Source organism: Pelecanus crispus, chromosome 9 (assembly GCF_030463565.1).
Source record: "Pelecanus crispus isolate bPelCri1 chromosome 9, bPelCri1.pri, whole genome shotgun sequence".
Taxonomy (NCBI): domain Eukaryota; kingdom Metazoa; phylum Chordata; class Aves; order Pelecaniformes; family Pelecanidae; genus Pelecanus; species Pelecanus crispus.
Window position 1 is genome coordinate 41,352,816 of NC_134651.1, and position 27,387 is coordinate 41,380,202.

General features: G+C 38.7%; 1 protein-coding gene across 1 annotated transcript; it reads left to right on the forward strand.

Moving 5' to 3' along the window:
* Nucleotides 1–419: 419 nt before the first annotated feature.
* On the forward strand, nucleotides 420–25,133 carry QSOX2 (quiescin sulfhydryl oxidase 2). Its single transcript, XM_075716919.1, is given in 13 exon segments — nucleotides 420–467; nucleotides 469–742; nucleotides 5,155–5,255; nucleotides 6,532–6,580; nucleotides 7,721–7,829; nucleotides 8,027–8,117; nucleotides 10,163–10,308; nucleotides 11,297–11,440; nucleotides 13,629–13,758; nucleotides 16,100–16,222; nucleotides 17,421–17,571; nucleotides 21,767–21,955; nucleotides 24,583–25,133. Coding segments are annotated over 13 exon segments (2,106 nt in total).
* The last annotated feature ends 2,254 nt before the right edge of the window (nucleotides 25,134–27,387 follow it).

Here is a 27,387-nt window from a genome sequence, read left to right on the forward strand (position 1 = left end):
TTAACGTCAGCTTGCTTTCTTTCCTTCGACGGTCCCCCTGAGGAAAACGTGGCTCTACACGCCGCGGCAAAGGGTTCATTCGTCGTGGGTCCCTGTCGCCAGGCTTTGGTGACGCACTTGGGCACCGAGCCCTCGCACGCACCTCCTGGGCTAGGGGGTACGGACATGGCGGGGGGGGCTGCCAACAGGTGCGTCCCCACCTGGGGCCTTGCCCCGTGTCGCCATGTCGCCATGTCGCCATGTCGCCGTCTATGGCCGGTGTGGCGGCGCGCGGCGCCGCCTCGCTCTCTTCGGACGAGGGACACTCGCTGCCCTCAGGACGAGAGAGGGGCCAGGCCTCCCCCTCAGGCCGCCAAAGCTCCGGGACGCCGAGGCGGGAAGGAACCGAGCGGGGCCCGGGGCCGGCAGGCCGCGTCGCCATGGCCGCCGCGTTGCTATGGCGCGGCCCCGCCCCGCCCCGCCCCGCCCCTCGCCGCGCGCCGCGGGCGTCCCAACATGGCGGCGGCGGGCGGCGGCGGGCCGCTGGCGCTGCTGGCCTTGCTGCTGGCGGCGGCGGCGGCGGCGGCGGCGGCGCGGCTGTACCGGCCCGGCGAGGACCCGCTGACCGTGCTGGCGGCCGGCTCGGTGCGGCGGGCGCTGCTCAACTCCTCAGCCGCTTGGGTGGTGCAGTTCTACAGCTCGTCCTGCGGCCACTGCATCGCCTTCGCCCCCACCTGGCGGGCCCTGGCGGGGGACGTCAAAGGTGAGGCGCCGGCCGGGCTCTGAGCGGGCCCCCGCACCCGGGGCCGCGCTCGCCGCCGCTCCACGGCTCCGCCCGGCGTGAGGCCTGGCCGCCGCCCCGCTGGCCCGCAGCCCTCCCGCCCCCGCGGCCTCCCCCGGGCCGCCGGTGCCGGAGCCGGGGCACCCGTGCGGGCCGCGGCCGCGCCTCGTCGCACCTGGTCGCCCGTGGGGCGCTGGGCCGCGGCGGGGCCTTGGCACGCGTGGGTGGCAGCGGGGCCTCGGCTCGCCGCGTCGCCCGTGGGCTCCGGCGACGCCTTGCCACGCGTGGCCGTGCTTTGCGTGAGCGTCGCCCCTCGGCACGTGAACGTCGTCCATCGGCGCGTGAGCGTCGTCCCGCTTCTCGCTCCTCTGGCGGCGGGCGCGGCCCTCGCCACGCTGCCAGAATGGCGCGCGGGGCAGAGCGAGGCGGGGGTGATGGTAGCAAGTCTCCAAATTAAAGGTTTCGTAGGGATCCAGGGATAAAACATCACCACCTCTGGCAGACACGCAGCGATCCCGGGTGCGGATTTGCACCCAAGCGTCTCTGTGTGCGCTGCAGCGCGCGGGTGGATGCGCTGAGGCGCAGGAGGTACGTTTAGAGCAAACTCTTTGAGGCAAGATCTTTCTGAATGTGTTGTGAAGAGACTAGCCTGTTTTAGAAGCTAAATAAAAAATCAGGTTTTGGGGTACTGGGGAGGCCACGCGTGTGTTTGATTTATATCTTGCAAATTCCATGTAATGTGAATGGACTAGAAGGGGAAGAAGACCGCCAGGAAATAATACAAAAATCAAGCTCAGTAAGAGTCAGATTTTCAGATTTATCAAATAGTGACTGAAAAAGAAATGGTGGCCTCCACAGTTTGTACTGAGGGAGACCTGCCTTGCTGTGTCTTAGCCTGCTCAATGTTTTTTAGGCAGGTGCTGAAGTGTTTTACTCTATTTGTAGAGGTAAGGTAAGGAAACAAACGGACCCCTCGGGTATCAGTTAAATTCAATACTTCTGGTGGAGAGAAGACCTGAGATCACATTTGTAGGAAATGTTATGCTTAATATAGTGGTGTTAAAGGCTTTTAAAATACTCTTGATTTAGCATTTGACCCAAGAGACGTTTCCAGGATGGAGACAGCAGTTCTAATGCATTCGTATGGTTTCAGCTTGAGAGCAAGTGAAGAACTCTGGCTTTTCTCTGGCAGCCTTGTATGTGAAAAATGTTAATGATTAACATGAAATGTAGGTGCAGTATTAAGTATATGTGGTTTTAGATATACGGAAATGGAGGCCTACCCAAAAATAGGTCCTGATGAACTCGTCACACGTTGAGGATTGCTGACTGATGAGCAGAAACTCAAATATGGAGAAACACAGAGCAGTAATGGTTTCGGAGCATTTCAAATGCTCCTTACTTGCATGGGTTTTTTGTTCATAAAAGCAGTAGCTTTTTTCTGTTTTCTTTGCGTAAGTTTGTGTAGCATTTTCACCTTCTGATTTGATTTGCTTGTGGCCAAAGTATTAGATTTGGCTTGATTTGGCTTGTGGCCAAAGTATTAGATTTTCTTCTTTTTTGAAGAAAAGTAAGAACAAGGAGGTGTTTGAACACTGCGGCGAAGATCATGCAGAGCGTGAACTGACCAGAGCTTTTGTCAAAATAAGACAGGGACATGTTTGTTTATTGCTACAGCAGCATGAGACCTTTGTAGGCAGTATTTTTTGTAACTGGTAATGACTTCTTCAAATAGATATTTTCTTCCTCATCTGCAGTCGTGATAACTGCAAATGATGTTATGCACTTGTATTACTATAACCAGTTAAAGGCATATCTACGCTTTAATCCATTGAGTTTTTATGAAGACTTGCATTTAAAAAGTGGATTTTTATGTTTGTGGACATTGGCAGTACTAGCAAATGCAATTGGCTTCTGGTGTTATTTGTCAGCAAAATGTTTCCATTTTAGAGTTGGAATGAATGGATTTTAGTAGGAGACTGAGAACAGTCACGCTTTTCATTGGTAGCTTCATCCAAAAAAAACCCCAAAACATTTTGCCCACTTAGGCTGTCTCAACATTTATTTTTCAAAAATATTTACTCATCTGCTAGGATATTACAGCTGTTTTCAAGGATGCAGGCTCATCTACACTGAAGAACTCCTAGATCACCGTGGTTGTGTTTGTTAATTTGGCATAGTCCAGTTAAATTGGTGCGACTACTTTGTCCGTAAAAGGCCTGTGCTAATATACTTAATTTTTATTTCATTTCTCATTTGTTAAATCTTGGCAATACTATTATTGCGTACTTCATAGCAGAACATAATCCTCCTGAAAAATAAGAGCGGTGCTTGCTTTTGTGTAATTTACGTTTTGAGTTGATACTCCCTCTCCTCTCAGAACAGGCTTTAAGCTTAGAGTCGTTGCTGCTGCATTCCTAATCACACATTTAGTTTTATTACAGTGGTGTCCAAAGTGGCCATTATAGTTAATTGTACTTTTTCTGTCTTAAAAGATGATTGAATCTATCCACCAAAATGCCTGTGGGCTGGAATTATGTGTAGCAATTTTCTGTGTAGAAGTAACAAACCCTTGGAAATCCCATATATGACAACCCTTGAATTGTATGCAGAAGCAATCCGCTCCCCTGGATTTGGAACAACTGTTCCAAATCTAGCAATTGTTGTTCCAAATCTAGCAATAATGATTTCCTTCTGGAAATTGTTCTTTAAACACATTTGGTGGGGAACTGCAGAAAACTTGTCATTATTCAGGAAGCAGCCTGTGTATTAAAATGCGTAACTCTCGAGTAGCCCGCAGGGAGAGAGGTTCCTTGTGATGCATCTCTTACCTCCCTGACTGAAACTTCATAATGGAAAATAACACATGGCATTGCATCTACCCGCTGGAGGGAATACACAAGGTTTATGCAAAGAAAGTATCTTCCTTGTAGCACACTATGACTGGTGTGTTGGTGTTCTGTGGCATTTCTTAAGTGGGAGGTTTGACCAACCTGCTGGATTTCCAGTTTGTCCGATACATTAACGTCATTCATTGGAACTTGTTTAGCATAAACAGAAACAGTGTTGGTTAATACGATATCAACTCATCTACCCCCTTTCATTTGTGAGTTAGTATTTCAAAAATATTAATGTCAATTTAAAATTCATCAGCATTTTAAAAAAACAATCCAGGCTACAGTGCTACTGTAAACTTACACAGTCAAGGCTGTGCACTCCAGCAACTTTCGCATCCTTTAGAAAGGAAAAGCTCCTTTTTAAGCAGAAGCAAATGCTAAGCAGCACACATCCCAGCTGGTGCTCTTTAACCCAAGTGTTTAGCTAGAGATGGGTTTGCATTGTTGCGCGTAGGCTATTTGCATTAGGTTCATAGTGCTTCTATTCATTGTATGGAGGAGGATCAAGACAGGTGGAAAAAGGAGGAGGAGTGGTGAAAGTTGAATGAGATAGATACCCAGAAGCCAAACTTCTTTTTTTTAATTTTGCGTTTTATTTGATTAAATAGACTGTTGTGTCTTTTGTGCTCCTGTGAATACGTGCCCATCTGCTCTAGCATGCTTGTAGTTACTCCTGGTGCCTGTTCAGCTGTTGGCATGTTCAGCACAACTGAAATTCTCCATCAGCTGCCCCGTCCTCCTCCAAAGACAAATAAAGGTCAAGCTAAATCTCAAAAGCAGCTAGGCGTACAGCTGTCAATCAGATCTTGAACTTGATGAAGCTTTCATGCTCTGCTATAAAAGCAAGTTTAATTTTAGTGCTTTTTAAATTTTATTGATACTTGGGAATTGTGTACCTTCAAATTCTGCCCACAGCTGGTTTGATTTAGCTTAGCTTTAAAAAGTAACTGTCTAAGGAGACTCTTGGAGGGGTTCTTCCTTAAAGTGATTGCTGCAGTGGAGCGTGGCTCAGAAAGATAACTTCCTAGCGAAATGAGAAGGGAAAAAATCTATAAGCGAGTTGAAAGCTTTTATTGAAGTTATATAAGCATATTTATAGAAATACTTGAACTCTTGTGGTTGTTGCTAGGAAACATTTGTAAAGGAAACGTACAGTGATGGCCAGACTCAACTATTTAGCGCTCTGGTTAAAACTCGGGTATTTTCTGAGGTGTATCTAATGTTCAGGATGTGTTGGGATTCTTCTTATTTAGGTGTATTGAAAATACTGACGCAGCAAAGAAAAACAGGGATGTTTTAGTTATTTTAAAAATCAGTAGGTTGTATTACACCTGAGGATACAAATGAATAGCAAATGAGAATCGACCAAGGGCTTGATTTTTATGCTATTGGAATCTATCGGAGTTCTGTTGTTGATTTCCATGGGAAGCAGGGTAATCCATCAGCTGGGATCCGTGATCACTTCTGCTGAAAACTGAAAGGTATCTTTGTTTTCAGACTGGGAATCTGCAATTAGAGTGGGTGTGCTGGATTGTGGGGAAGAAGAGAACTATGAGACGTGCAAAGAATATGGTATTCACTATTATCCAACTTTTAGGGTAAGTGGCATAATATATTGCCTTAGGTACATGATGCATGCTTTATAGTAAGTGAAACTGTAACAAACATGCTTGCGCAGAGTGTTACATGTAACTCGTTGTTCTTTAGCTGGACTTTTACTTTGCTTTCGCTGAGAAAACTGCAGAGTTGATAAATTTGAGTTCTTGCTGAACGCAATAGCTGATGCAGTTATTTATAGCAGGAATTCAGTCCTCAGTTCTGAATCTGAAAAATTCTTATTGAAAGAAGGTACCATTCTAGAAAATACTATGTTGTTAACATTTATATAACAACTAGTTTTAATATTTTTGTTAGATACTAACAATTTGTATAAATATTTTTCAAATTCAAATGTTCATGATTATTAATAGTGGGTTTAGTTTTGGTATGTGAAAGTAAAGGTAATACTTTGAAACTGCATCATGAAATCAGCTGATTTCATGACCAATTAAAAATTTACCCTTGATTGATCCTTCACTATTTTTCTAACTAATTTCATAATTTGCTTAAAGTGGCTTTTAAAAGGGATCTTGTGTTTGCCAGAAGTATCTACCATTGCTCATTTTCAGGTCTAAGTCCAATTTTTAACTTCTCTGTCTTTGTCAATCTGTATAATCACATTATTAACCGTAAGTATGAGCAGAATGTGATGGATGGAGAGGATTGAATAAACTGTTATGACAAGAAAGGCAACAGGGAACGTTTCACTGTAGAATTTGTGATGTTCTACCCTGATAGACAACAATATTTTTTTTACTCTTTAAAGTTTTGGATGTAAATTGGAATGCACTCTTTATTAGGCACTGAATCTTTTCGATTTTATTTTTTATAGCCGAAGGCAGTCAAGCTCCATTATATATCCTGTTTAACCACTGGAGGGAGTTGAGAAAATCTGAATAGTCTTCTAAGTATATATACAGTTGGTAGTACTGATTTGGTAATGAGTTAATTTGTGTTTGGGTTAATGTTTGCAGTAATGGATCGATATACAATTATGCGTTATGGTATTTTTCCTCTAAAAGTTGGCTTTATTGTATATCAGAGTTTCGACTGGTACAGACGAGCTACCCTCAAATAGTTGAGAAGCGGGTCTTTGGACCTCATAGGCTGAGAGGGAAAACTGTCTTCTGAACAGATAGATAAAAATGTTCTGTAATTAGAGCTGTAAAAAGTAAAAACTCTTGAAAGCCATTTTTGTTTCTAAACTGAGCTTTCGTCTGATACAGCGAGTTATTTTCAAAGCAATAATACTGGGTTTTTTTTTTCCCCACACAGTACTTCAAAGCATTTACAAAGCAGTTTACTACTGGAGAAAATTACAAAGGTAAGAATATCCTACTGTAAGAAATCCCCAAAGCAGTTATCCTATCAGCCAGGAATGTGTCATGCAATAAGCAAAATCCCTTTGCCTGTCAATTAGTTTAGACAGCTGGAGATGGGATGGACACTGAATAGCTCTTTAGAATACAATATTACAAGTACTGTATGAAAATGGAATGTCAGGCAGAATTTTAGACAGGCAAAACATTTGTACAAGAACTTAGGGCTCATATTCTTCATTTTTTTGAAATGTAGTTCTTAATTTTCACAAATGGCTAGATAATTTTTTAAAATTCCTTTTTTTCCACCACACCCCTCATCAGCATGAGATCCATTTTGCTCAGTCCTGAGTGTGGTACTTTTTGGTCCGTCAGCCACTTTCCAGGCACCCTGAATCTCACTGGGAGAACCCGTATTCAGATGTTGACTGAAAAGGGCTCATTCTGTGTGTCTGACAGGATCACAGCTTGAGGTGGTTTGTCTGGGGACAAAAGTAATGTTGTCTTTTTCAATGGATTAACATTTAAAAGGCCAGAGGTCAGAAGAGAGACCACCTGCACCATTAACCCTTCCTGTAGAAGTAGACCGTAGTTGTACCTGTTACTTTTTGGCATTTGTGAGGGTTTCTGCTTTTTAATTTATTTCTTTTAAAGCGAATAAAATATTCTCACACTTCAGTTATTTCCTCATATTGTTACGTGGCTTGGTAACCTCACCTGGCCCATTTGGTAAGAATGGTACACCTTTGCAGTTTTTAATGCATGATGAATATCCTTATTGCAGAAAAACTACTGAAGTTGCCCACGCTAACTATTGTGAAAATGAGCACAGGTTTAGAATGAAGCATTTTGAAGAAAAAATCAGCAAGGCAGGCAGATGGTTAGATTTGGAAAAGTCTGGAGGTTTTATTAATTTTGGGGTGGGATGACAGCTTTTAAATATGATCTCATCTCAATATTAAAATGAAACCTTACAACTAAATCCTTAGTCCCTGTTCTTCAACCAAATAGTATTCTGTTCTTTAAGTCCAAATTTAGAACAAAAAGCTGACACAGAAAAGCATGAGAATGTATGAAAACCTGCATGTGAGTCATTTCTTCCCGGTTTTCTGAAGTAGTGTGGGTTTTTTGTAACCTGTACTCAGCAGGAGCAGATCGAGAGCTGCAAACAGTTCGTCAGATGATGATTGACTTCTTACAGAATCATTCCCAAGAATTGAGACCGCCCGCTTGCCCGCCCTTGGATCCAGTTTCGTAAGTTCCTTGTTTAAAGTACAGCTGGTGTATACTTACTATATTAATTAAATAAAATGTAAAAGGTCCTATTAAAGACAAAGTAAGATTTTTTTTCTTATTATCAGTTCTGCTATGAGATTGTAAAAGGAAACACCCACATAACAGTGGGTGTATTGCATCCTACCTGTGCTAAATAGCTTTTCTTTTCCTAAAAGGTCCAGTGATATTACTTCTCTTTTTGACAAGAACAGCCATCATTATACTGCCATTGTGTTTGAAAGTAATAACTCCTATGTTGGACGAGAGGTAATGTATGACTTATGAATGACATAATATGTGTGAATGAATGTTATCATAAACCAGCTGCATTTTATGTTATTTAGCCAAGCGACAAAATTTCTGATTACAGGACTGAGTTAAAGGGTCATAAAGGGCAGGTCCACGCATATTTGAGATATCACAAAGTCAAGGGATTATATAGGGCTGGTGTATTTAGTCACACAGAGGAACTTGCTTACAAATGAATGTGATGTCATGTTAACTTATTCCATTCACATTGTAGTGCAAGATTAATTCACCAATTGCATCATTAGCACAATTCTTTTTTCTTTCCAGATTTGGAAGATCACAACAAAAATATTGTCAGATTGTGTTATTATTTTATTACTGCTAGAGAACTGTTCATAATATTCATTCTGCTGGACAGCTTTTGTGATTTCAACTGTTTATAATAATCTAAATTCTCTGCTTCTTTTTCTTTGTGCATAGGTTTTAGGAAATTGCATTCTAAATTAAGGTGATAGCGTAAAATTATTTTCACAGCTCGGAGGCACTGAGGAAGTGGAAGTCTTTGGTTTTTTGCTTCCCCCACCCCTCCAATAAAATATTTGATTTGGCATCATTTCACCACCTAATGAGCCTGCTGTTAGCTTAGACAACTGTTACTTTTCTCCTCCTGCCAAGTTCTAGGATAAGTAAAGAAAATAAATTGCATAATTATCTAGGCATAATCTGTGTAGAAACATCCAATGTCTGTGAAATGTTTCTAATTAGATTTGATGCTGAGATGGCCCAGTTGCATAAGTGGAGGAGAGTGTGCTGCCAAAAGCAAGAATCACTTCGAGAAGCAGGCTGCTTCCAGACATTTGTTTTCTGGAAGCTGCTGTGTTGATACAAGTGGGCATTACTGAAAAGAAGAAATGCAATGATTATAAAGTTCTTCAGCTTTTTATCACACTCGCTTTAATTTTATTACCTGCTGTTATAGGGAAAGACTGAGTGTCATCTGATTTACAGAAAGTGGAGTCTGCTTTCAAAAGAAAAAATATTTGCTGATGTTATGTAGTATTTTAGCTTTATAGAATAGTTTAGTGAAATAGAAAATAACATCGTTTTCAAGTTTACAGTATAAGACAATATGGACAAACCTAATAGAAGTCACAACAGCTGAAGAAAGGAAGGCCATGCGTTTATCACTGATGAAAGGAAGGAAGGAAGGCTCTCCTAAATTACAAGTTTGAAAGTGAGGGAAAATGTAGCAAAGATAGCATTCACCCGAAGGCATTCTGATGTTAACCACCACCTTCTGCCTCCTCCACCTTGCGCTGAATTTTGCGCCTTGCAAAGAAATTTGTGGCAACTCCCAGCTGCTCTAGTGCAAAAGCCCAGCGTGAGGTTTAAACAGCTGATGAAGATTGGTTTGAGCTAAAATGCTGGACTGTGAACTGGAACTTTTGAGAGATAGGCACCTGTTCCTGTATGGAGTCTCTGCTGTGGGGTTGGTGAACAAAAAGAGCTGAACAGACAGCTGGGTGCTGTGACACCGCAGACTACACAGCTTGATTTGGCAGGGCTTGCCAGGCAAAGCCTTAACTCCTGTGAAGCTCTTGTTTTCTAAGTCATGGACTTTGACGTCAGAATGCCCTAAAGTGGTGGGACCAAACAAGTGTTTCTTCACTACCTGAAAATTTGCCTTTAGACTCTTACATGTGTAACTTGAAACATAAACCTGTTGGTGCCTGTGGAATAGCCTCTGGGCTTTTTTGAGGTTAATGAGGACATTTTATTATTCATTCTCATGTTTTCTTCAGATGTTAGACTTCAAAGGGAAAAGATCAGGATAGACCAAGAAAAAGACATGGAAGATAGAAGTAAATAATTTCCAGAGAAGAGTAAATCTTCTTTAACTGAAATTGTTAGTGTCCACAGAATACTTGTAGATGTACTTCCTTGGCAAACAGCTTAATGGCACCCTTAAAGGATGATGCGCTTCACCTATTTATATGTCTTGTCCTACAAGATTGGATATTCCTTGGACAATGTAATATTCATGTCATCTTTTCATTATCCAGGTTATCTTAGACTTGATCCAGTATGAAAACATCGTTGTAAAGAGAGCGTTGAATTTTGATAAGCCTTTTCTTGAGAAACTTGGTATCACCTCAGTCCCTTCATGCTATCTGATGCATCCAAATGGATCCCATGGATTAATTAACATGTGAGTAGTTACCTGGCTGAGGAATATGGAGAGATTCACTTAAGCTATAAAAACAGTTTCCGTAGCTTCCTTTTATACAAAGTAAGTTATTCTGTAACCTTCTTTTGCATATATATAATGACATTGTGTCTTGGCATGTAATCAATGCGTTGTACTGACTGAAATTAGGTGTACCATTTCTTTGTGTTTGAAAATTGCCTGTCTTGAGTGCTCTCTAGCAATTATTAAATCATCTAGTGGTCTTGTTTACTCTTTGTGAGTGCTTCTAATAAACAGGCATGGGTTATGCCAGTGGAAATTAGATTTCATCATATAGCAGGGAAGATTAGCCAAAATGGTGTGGTGGCTAATTATAACCCTTGTGGTGTCGGACTACAATAACAAGTTTATACTGCTGACAAAACTCACTTGTTAAGTAGATGATTTGAAGTAGTGTTTCTAACTGGAAATAAAAGCTCTAAGCCAGTGTTTGTTATATGGATTTTGATATGCTGAGAGCAATGAGCTGGTTGTTCTTAATGAATTATTTAATATCGTTAGCTCTATTTTTTTTAATAAGAGACCTAATATTACTTTTGCTTACCACTGTTGCCTATTTATAGCTTTAACCTATTAGTGTGATACTTCTGAAAGGGAAACACTTTGGAATAAAAGTGGAAAAAAAATTAATAAAACATCACAGTTCTTAAAAAAAATTTGCTTCTAAGTCAAAATACTTGTTCCATGTGAACATTACCTGTGTAAGGCGAACGGACATTTTGATGAACGTGATGTGTTCTTATTTTGAATGGAATTTTAAACCACTAATCCAGATGACTGTTGTTACTATTCCTAAATTAGTCATTATTTCATTTCACTTTGTATCAAAACATAACATGTTGCACTAGGACTGTAAAACACAAACCAAAGTGAATATCTTACTTTATAAATATGCTAATTTGCATAGTCTGAGATTAAAAGTAATCTTTACTTTGTCCATTATATGCAGTTTGAAGCCTCTACGGTCTTTCTTTTCTTCGTATTTAAAGTCACTGCCAGGTGTAAGAAAAAAACTTCTTTTGCCACTTCAGCTACCTGTTCAAGAAAACAAAGAGAAGAGTACAGAAATCAAGGTGTGGAAAGAGTTCGATAAGTAAGTGCCACCCTCAATTTTCAGATCAATGCTTGGTTATAAAAATTTGCTTGCAGTTTTTTCTTGCCACGTGGGAAGTTATGTGTAATTTATAATAAAATTCCGAGTGCAGTTCGAAGTTTTACTTCATTCCATCCCAGGTGATGCACCTTGAGTTGAATAGGTTGGTCATTACTGAATGATCCAAATTTTTCTGCCGAGTAAAATTAAAGGCATTCGTGCTTAATACTGGAGAAGTTATAGCATCGAAGCTGAAAGCAATGCTTTCAGCAGTTGCTTCAACTTCATCCATTTCTCAGTATATTCAGGTAACACTTGTGAATTAGTTCAGTTCCAGCATCAAGGTTACAACTTCTTTATGATCGTGAGCAATGTTTCAAACAATTCAGAGGTGAAATTATTGAGGGCTGCCAGTATTTGGTTTTTAGCAGCAAGGATCTGCACTGCTATGGAAGGAATGTTTTCTCCAAAAGTATTGCCAAACACTTAAATGGCTTAAAAATACCAAGCTCTCATCACCCCCTTACCTGAAGTAAATAGATCACTGATTTGAATTGTTGGAAAACTTCAGCAAGTAATTGGTGTCCCTGAAAGAATAAATAATAAAAGAACAAGCTATAACATTTCTGCAGGAAATGAGAATTCTCTGTGTGTATAATAGCGAAGCAGTGCCCACTAAAAGTGCTTGTCAAATGCAAGTGTAACAGAAAATACTAAAGTCACTGTAAAAGATGTTTATCATACAAAATCCGGTAAGGTTTATCTTCACCCTCTTTCCCTCTTTGTCTGTTCGAAAGAAGGATGCAAAGGCTTTGCAGAGAGATAATCCCTCAGCATCTTTAGATGGAAAAGATGTAGGACTGAGTGCTTTCATTTTGTACTTATTTTCCTTTCATGGACACTATTAGTGTCATCTTCTTTCAGTGACTATTATAAAATATTTTATATGAAACATTCTGTTATCAAAACAACTTAGTTAAAATGAGCTGCTTTCCAGCAAGACAAAATCTTGTTGATGTGAATCTCAAGTCCAAGTATCTTCTAAATAGGATTCTTTGGGGGGAACCTCATGCATTCACATGGATGTCTCTCTATTTAAGAAACGTGAAGCAGAATTTTGCTGTTCTTTTAATTTAAGTGAGTACATTATTAATTAAGGAGATAAATTCAGAGTAAGTCCATAGTTTGAGTTGTTAAGAATATAGATTCTTCTGTATTTTAATATGTTATTTCCTGCATGTTATTTAAGAGGTGGGGCCAGCCAGTTTCTTGGGTGGTTGTTCTTTTAATTCTATTTGGTTTTAGAAAGAATAGTGCTGCTGAACTCTTACAAAAAGTGTTTATTAACTATGTGAACTTCTGCTTGTTTGGTTACATTGCCCTGTATCATACTGTCCAGAGTTTGTACTCTGATAGCTAGGGTGTTTTACTTGATGTATTTGTACTTTGTAAAGTGTTTTTGTTGTTATGAAGATACTTGGTTGTGAGAAGGAACTCTTAAAATTCTTTGATTTGCTTTATGTGTTTTACTCGTATTTTCATAAGGTACCCTAACTCTGTCTTAAGAGCTGGTGTGATTAAAATTGACTGTTAAACTTGATGCAAAGAACCTACAGTAAAGCTACTGCATCTGGGAGAGGATTTCTAGATTCAGTCCTTTCCGACATTGACCTTTTTCAGTCTTGTCTTGTTTGCACTCCTGCTCTGTGTATAATCTACTTTTTTCTAAAGACTGAAAGTCTCCCTTTTTTCATAGCATGTCATTTTTCTATTTGTGGTCAATCCTGAAGAGCAGCTCTAATTTCTTTACACTGGCTATTTTCTTGCTGACAATGTCAGGGTTATAATTTCATTACAAGGTAAAGCTGGCTGGGAGGCAGAAAGTTTAGTCAAAGAAATTCTTGTGTGCGGTTATGCTTCATTTGTCTAAACTCTGAACAAAATGACATAAAGTTACTCTTAAGAGAGAGTACAGTGAAACTCGTTGAACTTGACATTCACCATACCGAGCACCTGAAGTAACTGCTGTGTCTTCCCATACTGGTGTAGGATATACTGCAATCACTGTGGAGTGGCAAATGTTGAGGTTTTAATGACACCTACTATATATCAATTTTACCTTCATGACTGGTGAGAAAATGAGCGAAAGAAACCTGCCGCTTTATAACATTATATATGTGTGTTTCAGATCTAAGCTGTACATGGCTGACCTTGAATCGGGATTGCATTACCTGCTCAGGGTAGAGCTTGCTACGCACAAGACACTTGAGGGAGCTGAGCTAAAGACCTTCAAGGATTTTGTTACCGTCTCTGCCAAGGTATACACTTCTGGTCTTTGATTATTTGTAAGAATAAAGTGACTCTAACATAAAATTTATTATGTGACATAAGTCTCTCAAAATGTCTTTCAGAATGTTTAAATATATGCTTCCTCACTAGCCTAAAAAATAGTTTTATGGGTTTCTTTAAATGTTACTTTTGAGTTATTCTGTGCCGTTCTGACATACTTACATGGTTGAAATGCATTTTAATTTAATCTTAGAGGGCTCGAAATTAAATGAAGCTTAAGTAGTCTGCAGCATATTGAACAAACACTGTAAATATAGTCCATTTATCAGATTTTCAGGATAAGTAGCTGTTGTAACTGAGTGGGATTAAAAAAAACTTTGGTTTTCGTTCTTGACTTTTGGATTTCATTAGTGCATACTTGACAAACGGTGTTCCGTTTAGAGATATTAGTAACTTCTGTCTAAATTTTGAATGTAATTGAGGTATTGAATTTAATTAATTATTTCAAAATAATTGAGGTATTGAGTATAATTGAGTATTTAAAAAATAAAGATGCTTGTGTATTACATTTGAGTGAAGGGACAATACATGTAATATAATGTGATATGACTTGAAAAAAAAAAAAGAAATAATTTAACTTTATAACATCAGCCTACTGAAATGACCAATGTCTCTTTATATTTACTTACTGAGCAGCTAACACTTTGTTTTATTTTAAAGAAAGCGAATCAATATCTGTTTAAGGGAATAATAAGGCCTATATGAACTATTTCCAAATATCTGGATTTATCTGAAAATCAGACAGACAGTTTCTTGCCCCCCCGCAGCCATCAGAGGTCAGCAATCTCTAGCTGGCCTCATTTCTTTAAGAAAGTGTGGTGGTAATCTTTCCATCATATTATCCCTACAACACCCTCTGTTCTTCCTGATGGCTCCTGGCCAGCTGATGTCATTTGCTTCCCTGGCTATTAGTGCAGAAATGGGGAATGCTCTCTTAGTTGCATGCTCATCTGCAGACTGCCATTGTACAAGCAGGGACTGCTGTCCTTTATTCCCATTCTCTTGTCACGCAACACTTTCCTCGTTCTCATTCATGATTCTCAGGTGCTTCTGTTAGGAAACTTTTTATACTATTCTCCTATGTAACAACATTCATAGCGATGATAAATCCTAAGGCACAGAGGTCTCTGGTTCCCTATGTGGAGAATTTTCATTGTTGTAGAATTAGGTTTTTTGGCAGTTAGTGCAGAAGTCCATTGTTTTTTGAATCCTTGATGAGACTGATACCTACCTGAGATACTGTGCAACTATTGTCTTTTAGATAGTAATGCATGATATTCTGGGGCTCCTACAGGAGTGAATATAATTATAGTATGCCATCAGTAGTTCAGGGGCGTGCTGGTTTTTTGCAGACTATTTAAGAGTTGTCTTTGAAAGCAAACAAGGTACAGGGTCCCTTGTGTTAGATATAATACAGACAATTAGCAAAAGGGAGTTCCAGCTGTTAGATTTGCATGGTACCAAGTAAGCAATCTATGAATTAGAGATATTATTGATAGCTGGACAACAGCTGCAGAATGACTACCATATGTATAGCATCTTCTGTCATAAATTGCTTTATGTATTTAATGTAGCAGATACAGGGACTTCATTTCCCCATCTGTAGAAATACTGCTCCCTCCGGAAGGGTACTTAGAGGATGGTATGCATACTCTACTTAATTCTATAGTAATTACAACTATCACTAAAGCAAAACACCATTTCTAGTGTAAAATAATGGCATTACCTCTGATTTATGGTTCCTTCCGCTCATCTGCCAGACTGTGACTTCTTTAAGTGGCAAGTTAAGGAAGTCACTATTTCCGAATCACTTTGGAAATCACTATGACACATATGAAAAGGAAAATGCTCTTCTAGATAACAAACATCACCTATCTTTACAGAAATCTGAACAAATATTTTATAAGAACTAATTTTTGTGATTAATCTTCTAAGAGTGAGAAGGGATTTCGGCTTCTCTGATTCACTTAAGTCTTATGCTCCTTTTTGAGCTATACGCTGAGCTGAATTACCTTAATGGGAAATTCTACATTATCTGTTAGAAGTTGTTCTGTAGCATTTCTGCCTGCTGTTGAGTAACTTTGTTTTACATTTTGTGCATGCAACTTGTTAAATTTTGTAAGCAAGAGTTAGTGTGACATGGCTTTTTATTGAAAGCAGAACAAGTAATTAATTTGCTCATAACAAAAGAAAATCTGAAGTATTTTAAAGACCGGAACAACGCATTTAGATTAAGATAAGTGTCTTGCTGCTAATGAGATTTGTGCTTTAAAATTGGGTATTTTCTTCTTCTTTTTTGTTTTTCCTCAGCTTTTTCCTGGCCGTCAGCCTGTGGTGAAGTTGTTAGAGACCTTGCAAGAGTGGCTGGTGAGCCTTCCATTAGACAAAATCCCTTATGATGCTATCCTAGATCTGGTCAACAACAAAATGCGGGTAAGCTGTTACTAGTTTCCAGCATAAAATACAGCATTAGTAAAGGATAAGATTCTGTATAAATCTAAGACATCACTTACTGATGGTCCCTCAGTCATAATGGAGTTATAAGAAGGTTAAAATGAAAATAAAGTGAAATCATTACCAGAAAAAAAATCCACATGAAGGAATTGAAATGAGAGAATTGCAATGCACAATCCTGTCTCAGTTTTATAATGAGCAAGCAGTCACTAACGTATACGTGTTCCCTAACATCAGCTTAAATGATGCAAGATTCCCAGCGGATATTTTTGAGTTGCTTTTGCTTGCTATGCTTGCTATCAGCAGGATTCTCTTGAAGGTCAGAGTTTAAGCAATGGGAAACTTACCCACTGAAATGGGCATTATTGCTGAAGAGTTTCCCCAAATGCTCTGTAATTTCCTGGCACAGTAAAGATCTTGCTAGGAATCCCACCTCACTTTGGTAATGCAGAGCCCTGTGGTAGGGCCATCTGTGCAGAAGTTAATATGAGTCTTTTTTCCCATGAAATGGGATTGCTATCTGAAATTTGGAAACCTCCTGTGTATTTAGGAAGCAGAGAGATAAATCTCAGAAAACTAAAGTCTTGCACTGGATTTTAGGTATAATGAGTAAGTAGTGGTTTTGTTTTAAGAAGAAATAATAATGAATTCTACATCTTAGCCTGTTAAGACTTTATGACTGTAAGTCATGTAGATCTTACTGAGTAACACGGAATTTTTAATGTGCCCAGGGAAACTGTAGCTCTCAGAGTTTACAGTAGTATTTGTGTGTGTGCATGTTGTGTTCATACTGTGCTTTAAAAAAACTTTGCAAGCTAAGCTACTTAATATATTCTGTCAGACTAATGAGACCTTTGTGATGTGCATTTTAGTAGGTTTGACACGAGTGACTCTACATTGTGTGTCATGTAGTATGTTTGCAAGAGGGATGAGTTTTATAATGGAGCATCAGAGTATCTTCAGACTTAAGGATTGTTATAAGTCTAAAATTTGTTTGCCTTAAGCATGAATTCATTAGCAACAAGTGCAGAGAGAGTAATTTACTATTCTTTGTCCTTGGATCACCTCAAGTTCAAGGTAGGATCAACTGTGACTGCTTCTATGTTCAGTAGTGAATTTAGGTCCCAGAGCTGCGTGTATCTTAAATACGGTTTGGGTTGGGGTTTTTTTTTTCCAGATTTCTGGGATATTTCTCACGAAGAAGGTTCAGTGGGTCGGATGTCAGGGCAGCAGACCAGAGCTGAGAGGTTATACCTGTTCCCTTTGGAAGCTGTTTCATACCCTAACTGTTCAAGCTGCGCTGCGACCGAAAGCTTTGATAAATACAGGTAAGCAACGGTTACATGAGACGCTTGAAGGATGAGACAAATATGTGCAGCAGTTCTGCTGTGCAATAGAAAAAGGAACGAATTAGAGTGAATTTTTTTGTGTGTAAATACTGAACTAATACATTGGTGGAGGAACAGTGGCTTTTGAGGCTTAGCTTTCAGGTTTGTACCAGCAGAGGTCAGAGCATAGCTTTACTGCAGCGGGAAGGCTTTGAAAGAAAGCCTGTCAATTCTTGCTTAGAAATGTGGTAAATAAAGTATGTGGCCCTAAAGATGTGAGCAATAAAGCAGAAAAAGGAGAGAATTTCAAACAAAGAAATTTTGAACTACCTGAAAAGGGGTGAAGATTGTTCAGGTTACCTGAGGTTGCACTGTTAATTTAATTTGAGAAGAATGAGATTTAACTGTATAGTTTAGTAGCTGTAAAAGCTGTACAACCATTAACCAATCCTGGAATTTTATTTCTTAAATACTGAATGTTACGACTGCATTTTTGTCAGCTGAATGTACCTGGTGTCCATTAATCTGTGCAGTGATATACTACTTTGCAAGCACTCTGTAAAATTGCTTATTTTTAGACTTGCAGCATCTTATGAAGCAGAGTGTTAATATTCTGGTGATGATTCCTGTTTAAGAAACATGCTGGATATATAATCTATTTTCCTCGCACAATGGAAATAGGATTACTAATGCTAAAATATTGGCCTTCATATGTTTTTATTCTTGCCAGGACAGTGCTTTGTTTGGTTATAGTTCTATTTAGTTTTCATTTAAGCCTTTTTCATGTCTTTTCCAAGGAATATAAGAATGCTAGATGGAATGTTACTAGATCATAAAGCTCAGAAATTTGCAATTTGTCAGTTGCTGATTGTATGTTTAAAAAAAAAAAAAAATATTTGATTATTTCAAATTATGGATACATACATTTGTCCAGCATTGCTTGCAGCCACGGTGAAAATCTCTCAATTCTTAATATTGAATCTCCTGCAGAATAGGGATGGTTTTTTTGATAGCTAATCATCCTGTTGTTGATTTCGGTTTCTCTCTTTGTTTTGTCTTGTTCGTTATTCATGGGACAGTATGTTGAATCCCTTTAATTTAGTACTGGGCTCTGCCTGGTGAGTTTGGCGGGGTTTTGTACTGGATGATATATTAGCTGTTCAACAGGATCACGCCTAAGTTGAAATTTCCCCTTTCTGTCCCAATTGCCGAAAGTGTTCTAATTAAAACTGTTCTTAATATTTAACTGTACAAAATTGCATCTTGAATTCCTCCCATGTTTCAAGCGTGAGCTCTAGTCAGTCTCAAGTTAAAAATACATTGTAGAACCTGAAAACTCTTTGGCACACTTAACCATCGATTTAAATCGGGACAGATATGTGATGATCACTTCTTATGGTGAAAGAATTGGGTCAGTCTGAGACTGTCGGATTATGTCTTGGGAGGTTTTCCTCTCCTTATTGCTTGTTTAAATCCCATCTACTAAAAAGCATGATGTACTCCCTAATCCTTGCCACCACAGGTAGGGTTTTATGGTTCTTGTCCACTTTAAAGATTAGGGTTACCCTGAATTGCAGTAGTTTGGGAGGAAAGAGAAAAGGAGGATTACATGATGATACATGGCAGATGTTAATAGAAGATTCATCTCTGGACTGATAAAAGAAAAACAAACAAAATGAGCCATTTTGCAATTGTTTGCTTTCTTTTTGAAGCAGCTGTATTTTTCTTGATAGTTTCCTCTGCTTGCAGAGTCTGGCAGTCAGTGTGAGCTTGCTATGGCTTTCTTGATATGACGTTTTTATTGGTTTATATTTGACACATTTTAATGTTGAATGGTGTAATTTGAACCTGCAGTGGGATCGGCATAAGGGAATCCAAAGGAACTCCAAACAGAACTGCTCACATCTGAGGATGTATAAAATCACTGTGGAAATCTAGTCCTGAGCACGCTTAATTATATGAAATGTGTTTTTTAGGTAATAGGATCTATTGGCGTGAATAAGACAGGCTTGTGGATTTTATTAAAAAAAAAAAAAAATCTGGATTCTTTTTAATCTGTTGCTGAATTTGAAAGACCTCCCCACAAAATGAATTTTCAAAAGCGTACCATTATGCAGGAGGACAGATATAATTAAATTTGTGTATGAATCTCTGTTCCTCCATAAAAAGGTTATTTGCTAGTAGTTAGTTTTGTTGTGTTTGTTGTTGATTTTTTTCTAAATATATATTTTAGTATACGTGGTAAAACTGTTCTGCCTGAAATTCGTTTCAACTCTCCAAAATTATTTTTCAGCCTTTCTTTTAATACTGTAATTTAATCTGCTTTAATCTCATAGCTTTTTTATTTATACATGCCCATTCAATCACAGATATTGAGTGTCTGAGTAGAGATTGTTTGCTTTTTATGATTTCTTTTTGGCTTTAAAGACTTTTTTTTGCTGCCATGTTTAAGAATATAACGTTGTTGTTCTAAAGGAAGGTGTTTATGACAGTCTTCATGCATTTCTTATATACATAACAGATAAGTACTCTGATAGTTTTGAATAGGTTTTGTTGAAGATTTTTTTTTTCAAAAAACAATGCACGTACGGAGGGCATATGTGCTACCAAACTGTTTGTTATTCACTACCAGAATAGGACAGTGAGCAAAGCACCGTAACCCTTTACTACAGAACCTACAAAACCTGCATTGTAAATTACTCGTGGTGGAGGTGTTCAACTGCAGGAGTCGGTAATTTGATCAATCTGCATCATAAAATGTGTTTCGTTTGACAAGCCTGTGTTTGTGATAACGTATAGTACATCTGTAAATACATTTTGGCACAATTTACTAGGTCAATTAAGCATGAATCAGAAAATCTGTGAGACAGAGATGAAACCATTAGGATTTCAACGCATTATATCAGGTTTTCGAGCCACTTACAGAGGTAGGGACTGCCTGCTGTCACAGTAAAGGCCCAGGACAAAGTTCTCTGTCTGTAAAGACCTTAGCTTACTTCTGAATAAAATAATGATTCTTTTGCGTTATCTTTAGTGTGAATGTTATAGAAAGAATAATGTGTTTGTATTTATTTTGGAAGGAATTCCTGAGTTACTCTTGAAAGTTCAAATGTTGCTAAGTGGCTGTTACGTGTGTGCGTTCAGTGCCTGCCAAAAAAGCCGTGGAATTAATAACTGTAATGAGATTCTGGTATTCTGTAATACCTCAGAGGTATGGAGTGAAAAACAGATATCGCAGGCACCTCGTGAAATACTTATCAGAGGGTTTTTGACTCTTGGTTTTTCAGTAGCAAGGTCACCATAACATTAGTGCCTGAGCATAAATGTAATGGTGAATGCGTAACATAAATATTCCTTTTGTTATTGGGCAAGATAGTGGATAAAGTCTCTACTTGCAGAAGAATTGTGTGAAATATAGGCAGCGTGGACTTCGCATGTTTTAACAGTTTCAAAATGTACTCTGATAACGGGCTTCTGGAAAAAAAAAAAAAAAAGTCTGTTTTTCATTTAGCTAAGTTTGTTCCTGCCTCAAATTGTAAGACATTCTTTGAAAGGAGAAATTTCACTGTGAAGAACACTTGACCTTTAACTCTTATTTTAACATGTTGTTCAGGGTAACTTTGAACACAATTGTATAGACGAAATCTGTTAGTATGTATTGGTATAAATAGCTTCTTTGCGTTTTTAATGACACTGTTGCTCACCTAGCATTTTTTGAACCTCAGTGTGTTTGAAATAATTCCCTTGTAGTTGTGTCTGATACTCCAGACAACCCTTGAAAACAGTATGTTTTGAAATGTGCTGTTTGAGATCACTTTAAACTCTACATTATTTATTGCCAAGTAATTTGGTTTCTAAATGTCTCACCTCAGCTACTTAGTGACAATATTACATGTGTATTTTGTTGGGGAGGGGTATTTCTTCTAAGAGATGTGTGAAGCTTTTAACCCCTCTGTCTTTGTGACTTGCTGAGTTATAGGTTCTGTATGATGGCACATGTGCTATGGATCCCTTTAAATTATAAAAGGGTCTAGTTTCTTATCTCAAAAGTGGAGGTGTAAATTTGCATGGAACAAGAAGGTAGCAACATTTCCTTTCCTTTTCCCACGGTTCACTTTTATGTATGTTAAAGTGCCTGTGTTGAAGCTACGTTTGTCCGGATGGTGCTAAATGCGTCTATCATCTGTCTTCCTAGGTCTTGAAGACAGCCCCCAAATAGTACTTCAGATCATGCGGAGATACATTCACCACTTTTTTGGCTGCAAGGCTTGCGCTCAGCATTTTGAAGAAATGGCTAAAGAGTCCATGGATTCTGTTAAAACCTTGGACGAGGCTATTCTCTGGCTCTGGGAGAAACACAACGTGGTGAATAACAGGCTCGCAGGTATGGAAGACCTTGCTTAGGAAAACCCACCAAAGGTGGCCGAAAGCTGTGTCTGAAAGACAGGGCTATGATGGCATTTTATACAACCTGGTTTGTGTTTGAACAAAGATACGCAAATTAGGCTCTGTAACATGAGTTTGGAAACAACAGTAGCAGTTGTTCCAGCTCGACATTCCTTTATTAAATACTGACTTCGAAAGACTAACTCCACATTGTACACATTGGTGTACAAGGGTACTTGTGTATAGAGCAAAACCTAGAGCATCCCAATCAACTGGAACTCTAAAGACCAACACGCTAACCTTGGCGTGAGTGAGAAATACACACTTGGGATACACTGTCCTCCAGCAACATGGTTATCTCGTATGATACGTAATGAAAAAACATCACCATTCTCAAAAATATTGTTTCTTCTGAGATTTCACCTGTTGCTCGATGAGAGGATCTTTCTGGAGTACAAATCAAAGCCTTTTCAAAAAGGAGCAATACGGCTCAGCTACTGATCAGTGGATAAAAAATAATTAAATTTCTTTCTGTAACAGTTTAAATAGATGTTAAAACCTGTCTTCATTTTGTTCTGGAGAGATGCTGTATAGAAAATGATGATAATTGAACAGGAGACTTTCTCAGGATAAAAGAGCCGAAACTATTAGCAGATCAGCAACTGCATAAAATAAAATTACTGTATGAAGAAAATCTGTTCCCCCACTAGATTGCTATGTTTTCAGTTAGACTAAAAGTACTGTTAAAATACTCATTGTATTTAATCCGTTCTGTTACGAGGATATCAAGTAACTAAAGCACTAAAGAAAATTGGTTTCTGTTTGCACTTAATCTCTGTCTGCTGTTATGGATCTGTGTAATGTAGCATTAGTTACAATTTAAATATGCTATATTGTGTTTATATTATGGTTATGCTGAATTCCCAAGATTTATGAAGTATTAAATACTGTTGTGAGCATAAACAGTTTGTCTCCTTTCTCCAAGGAGAAAAAAGTAAATGATGAGGTATTAAATAAAAACATCCCCTAATGTTTGTTACTATTGCCAGGTTGAACACCGGGAAAAAAAGTCGTCTTCTTAACTTGAAGTTGCTAAGTAGGGGAGCAATATACTTATTTAGAACATTAAGTTATTGGAAAACGCGCATGGATATTGATTTAGATGATGCAACAGCCGGCTAAAATACCCTTTTAGTAAGAGGTATAAACATACTGGAATAAATAATAATATTAAATTACGCTTTTTAAGTTTACTAAAATTTCTCTTTGGGACAGTGACTTATTGTAATTCCTAAAAGCTGCATCTGTATTTCTGGTAATATATATAGCTTTCAATGAGAAATAATGTTTGACCGGTCAATGAAAACACCTTGGCACAGCCTTCAAGTGCGGGTCATGAGATTGTTGTATATGGCTTTGCCCTATTTAATTCTTTCCTGTTGCTTTAGAATGTGCAGAATTTATAGCATTCTTCTTTTTGGCAGGAAAACATGAAGTATAGCAAGTTTTCTGTTTGTAATCTTACCATAAGATGTTTCTACTTTCTCTACTGAAACAAATTGATTACTGAGTGATCTTTAAAGAAAGATATCTGAAATGCAAGCTTGCTCTTACTTGTAAATAACAGGAAGTCAAATATTTTTTAGCACTCTTTGAATCCCTAAACAATATTTTGCTCAAAATCGTAGGGAAGTTTCCTGCCTCTAAAAAGGATAAAAATAATAATAAAATAAGACTCTATATTTATTTCTGAAGCATTAGTGTACTAGTAACAATCAGATAAATAGATGAGCTTTTTTTTTTACCAGGTGGAGATTTTCGTTCTAAAAATGATCTCCAGCCATGTTTTAAAATGTTATTTTTTCAGAGCAAAGTGCAACACTAGCTGCAGTGTTCAGCTCTTTGCCATCAAGACAGAAAGGTGGCCAGAGCTATGAGCAACTGAAATGTTAAAATTGGCTCTCGTTCAAGACAGCGTTATATGTTTAAATGCTAAAAAGCAAGCTGAAAAATACATCTTAAATATGATAATGGTTTTTAAAGTACTGAAAATAGTTTGCTATAGTAATAATGCAAGCTATGAAAAAGCAAGCTGAGGATGGAATGGTTCACGATATAGAAACATGAAAATATCTGCAAGTCTTTGGCCTTGAAACTGCTTGCTGCAAACCAGGCTTCAGGATTAAAGAGTATTGAGTGCAAAAGAGCAGTTTGTTTTGAATTCAGTAATTCAAGTTAACCCCTGAAAGGCCCAGATGGTGATGTTTTCGTGCCTTCTAAAAACGTAGCAATTGTCATATCTCGTTGTGTTAGAATTTGAATGCTACAGCTTTTGCTGAGAGAAAAGGAAAATAATTATGATTTAGTGTTTGTATTTTGAAAGAGGAAGCAATGCTTCAGAACATAAGTGATGCATCCATAAGGAAACTTCTGAATTTCCAAATTTGTTCATGGTTGTCTTCAATCAAGTTTAATACAAACATTGTTGTGCTGTGGGCTTTTTTTGCCAGCCTCCCTCTTTATAAGTGGAAAATGCTCTCTGTGGTTTCCAGTGAAGTGTCTGATGGTTCAGCTTTCCTAGTTCATTCACTTCTGATATTTTTTTTTTTTCCTCCTCCCAATTAGGTGATTTGACTGAAGATCCAAAATTTCCCAAAGTTCAGTGGCCAACTCCAGACATTTGTCCTGCATGTCATGAAGAAATTAAAGGATTACACAGCTGGAATGAAGCCCAAGTTCTACAGTTCATGAAGTATCACTATAACAGTGAAAATATTCTATATAAATACGCTGAAAGCCAGACTGACTCCAGTGAAACTGAGCAGGGAGATACAAGGGAGGTGAAAGACAAAAGTCTACTGAAGAAACCAAGTGGGAACAAAGAAAATAAGATCCAGGATAAAGAAAACGTACCAGATTCAGAACCTAAGGTGTTAGATAAGCTAATAGCAAATCATGGACCTGTCAAAGATAGCGGTAAAAGCGCAGCTGGATCAGCTAACCTTAAAGAGATGAAGCAGGCCGTGTCTTTCTTAGGGATTGGATTTTCAAACATAGACATGAGTCTGTGTGTCATACTATATGTAGCATCATCCTTATTTTTAATGATCATGTACTTTTTTTTCCGAATGAGATCTAAGCGGTGGAAAGTGAAGTATTATCGTTCATCTGTATAGCAGGTTAAATCGGAAACAGAGTTTTCATTGTACGTGGCTGTTCAGTACCAGATGCAGCTTTAATATTTATGATCAGGGATTTTATATACAGTATTCCTTGTTTAAAACCCCTTTCTTCCCAAGTCATTTCACAAGTGTTCTAGCTTAATATACAGAGCTCGCTGTTAAGAACCCTAATCTTTAACTGAGGCACATAGTGCTGTCATAAAATGTCCGCTGAAGTAGGCGTTGCATTTTTCAGTTAAGATTTTTCTGTGACTTACCACCTATATCCTTTACTCATTTTCAGAGTAAACATTACATTCTGCAATCAACTGTGCCTGGTTTTAGAAGGAAATTGGATATTGTTTTGTATACTTCAAGTCAGTTGTGGGTTTTGGTTTGGTTTTTTTTATTTATCCAGAGCTGATTTTACCTACCAGAGTACTGAATGGTTATGCTGTTACCTTGGCTGCTTCATTTGGAGAAGCAAGAATTCTGATTTTTTTTTTAATTTTTTTTTTTTTTTGAAACGAGTTCTATTCTGATTAAATCAATTCTGAACCTATGTGACTTTCTCAAATACTACTTACACTTCATATTTAAAGTAGAAAGCATTATGTGTTCAAATAAGTCTTCCGTTCTCCTGTGCGTTCCAGCCAAGGATGTGTATGGCTCTGCCAGGATGAGAGTTTTGGGGCAGTTTGTATCTCGATAAGTGGCCTGATTCTGATTGCTAATGCTGTCATCTATTTTAATGGAGTTTAGATGTAAGCAAGGACGGACTTGGACCCAGTGCTTTACTTGCTCCCTTATTGGATGCGTTGATGGAGCGTTAGATGACTCGACTCACTCATTTATGAACCAGAAAAGTAGCTGAGCAATTATTGTGTTATCCAGATGGAAGCCAATTCTGATGAACTCCAGTAAAGGGAAATGGTGTTTTTAGTGAAGGACATTGAGATTTGCATCAGCATGCCAGAACAAATGTACGGATCTGGAAATACTAAATTTCTTACGATGTTGGATAACTCCGTTACAATACAGTAATTTTTCTTCTTGTAAGGTGGGGCAAACACTTGGTGTTTCCAGTTCTGAGCTCGCAGAGAGTAGCACCCGCTCGCTGTAGAGTTGTCTGTACAGTACTCAGAAGAACACAGCCCCTTCCTCTTGCCCTTCTGCTGGAGTGCTCCTCTGTTTGGGCCAAGAAGGGTTTGGCTAATTGGTAAGTCCGAGAGCTGCTCCGTTCTGGGACGTGGCAGCAGTTGGGAACCTGGCAGTTGCCTTTACAGATCTGGCTGGCTGGCTGGGGTCCTGGCTGGCAGCAATTAGAAGAAACCATGAAAACAGTTATAAATTTACCATTTGGAATAGGAGTTCCTTTCTGATCCTAGCTGGGGGGGATAATTCACGTCCTGGATAGTGAAGTTTATAATCCTATCCAATGTAATTGAGCATGTTCTAGTTATCCATTACCTAATCTTTAGTTAATCCTAATAGGTTTTGGCCTCAATGTTTTCTTGTGGCAGTGAGTTCTACAGATTAATTATGTTATATAAAAAGGCTTTTCCTTTCAATTCTACATTTGCAACTTTTAATTTAATTGAACGTTCGCTAGCTCTTCTGTTACACGAGAAGGAATAAATAGTCCCTGGCTAATTCATTGCATTTACACTGTTAGCGTGTCCTCCTCTTGTTTCCATCGTAAGCCCTAGCATAAAAAGTTTAAAGCCTAGCAACAAGAATGGTCTAAAAGCACAAAATCTCAACAGGGATATTTTTTTCATAATCAAATCTTGTTTGTTCGCAAAACTGAACATTTCTGACACGAGTGTCCGCAGCTTCCAATTGGAATAACAAAACTAAGCTTCGAAGATTTACTGTCCCTTGTTCCCCAAGTTTATCAAAATAACATACACATAAAGTAATAACCTTCCGTGGTTATTGTAAACGTATGTCAGAGGAAAAAAATCTCCATCCACATGACACTGTTGGTCTGAGGTACATAAAGAGGTGCATTATCTGTGGTTTTCTTAAGCCATCTTCACTGTTTACTGTATGCACCCGATGGCTCTTGCTCTAACATGAGAAACTTGACTCCAGGCTCTCTCCATGAAGCTGGAAGCCGGCTCCTGCCTTCTGCCGTACGCCGCCTCCACGGAGCCGAGAGCTGCTGGGAGCGCCCGCGGACAACTGTGTCTGCCTGTGGTCCAACAGGAAAGCGTCTCTCCTTAGCGGCGCAGGCTTAATGTCAAAATTCAGTCAGTCTGTGCTT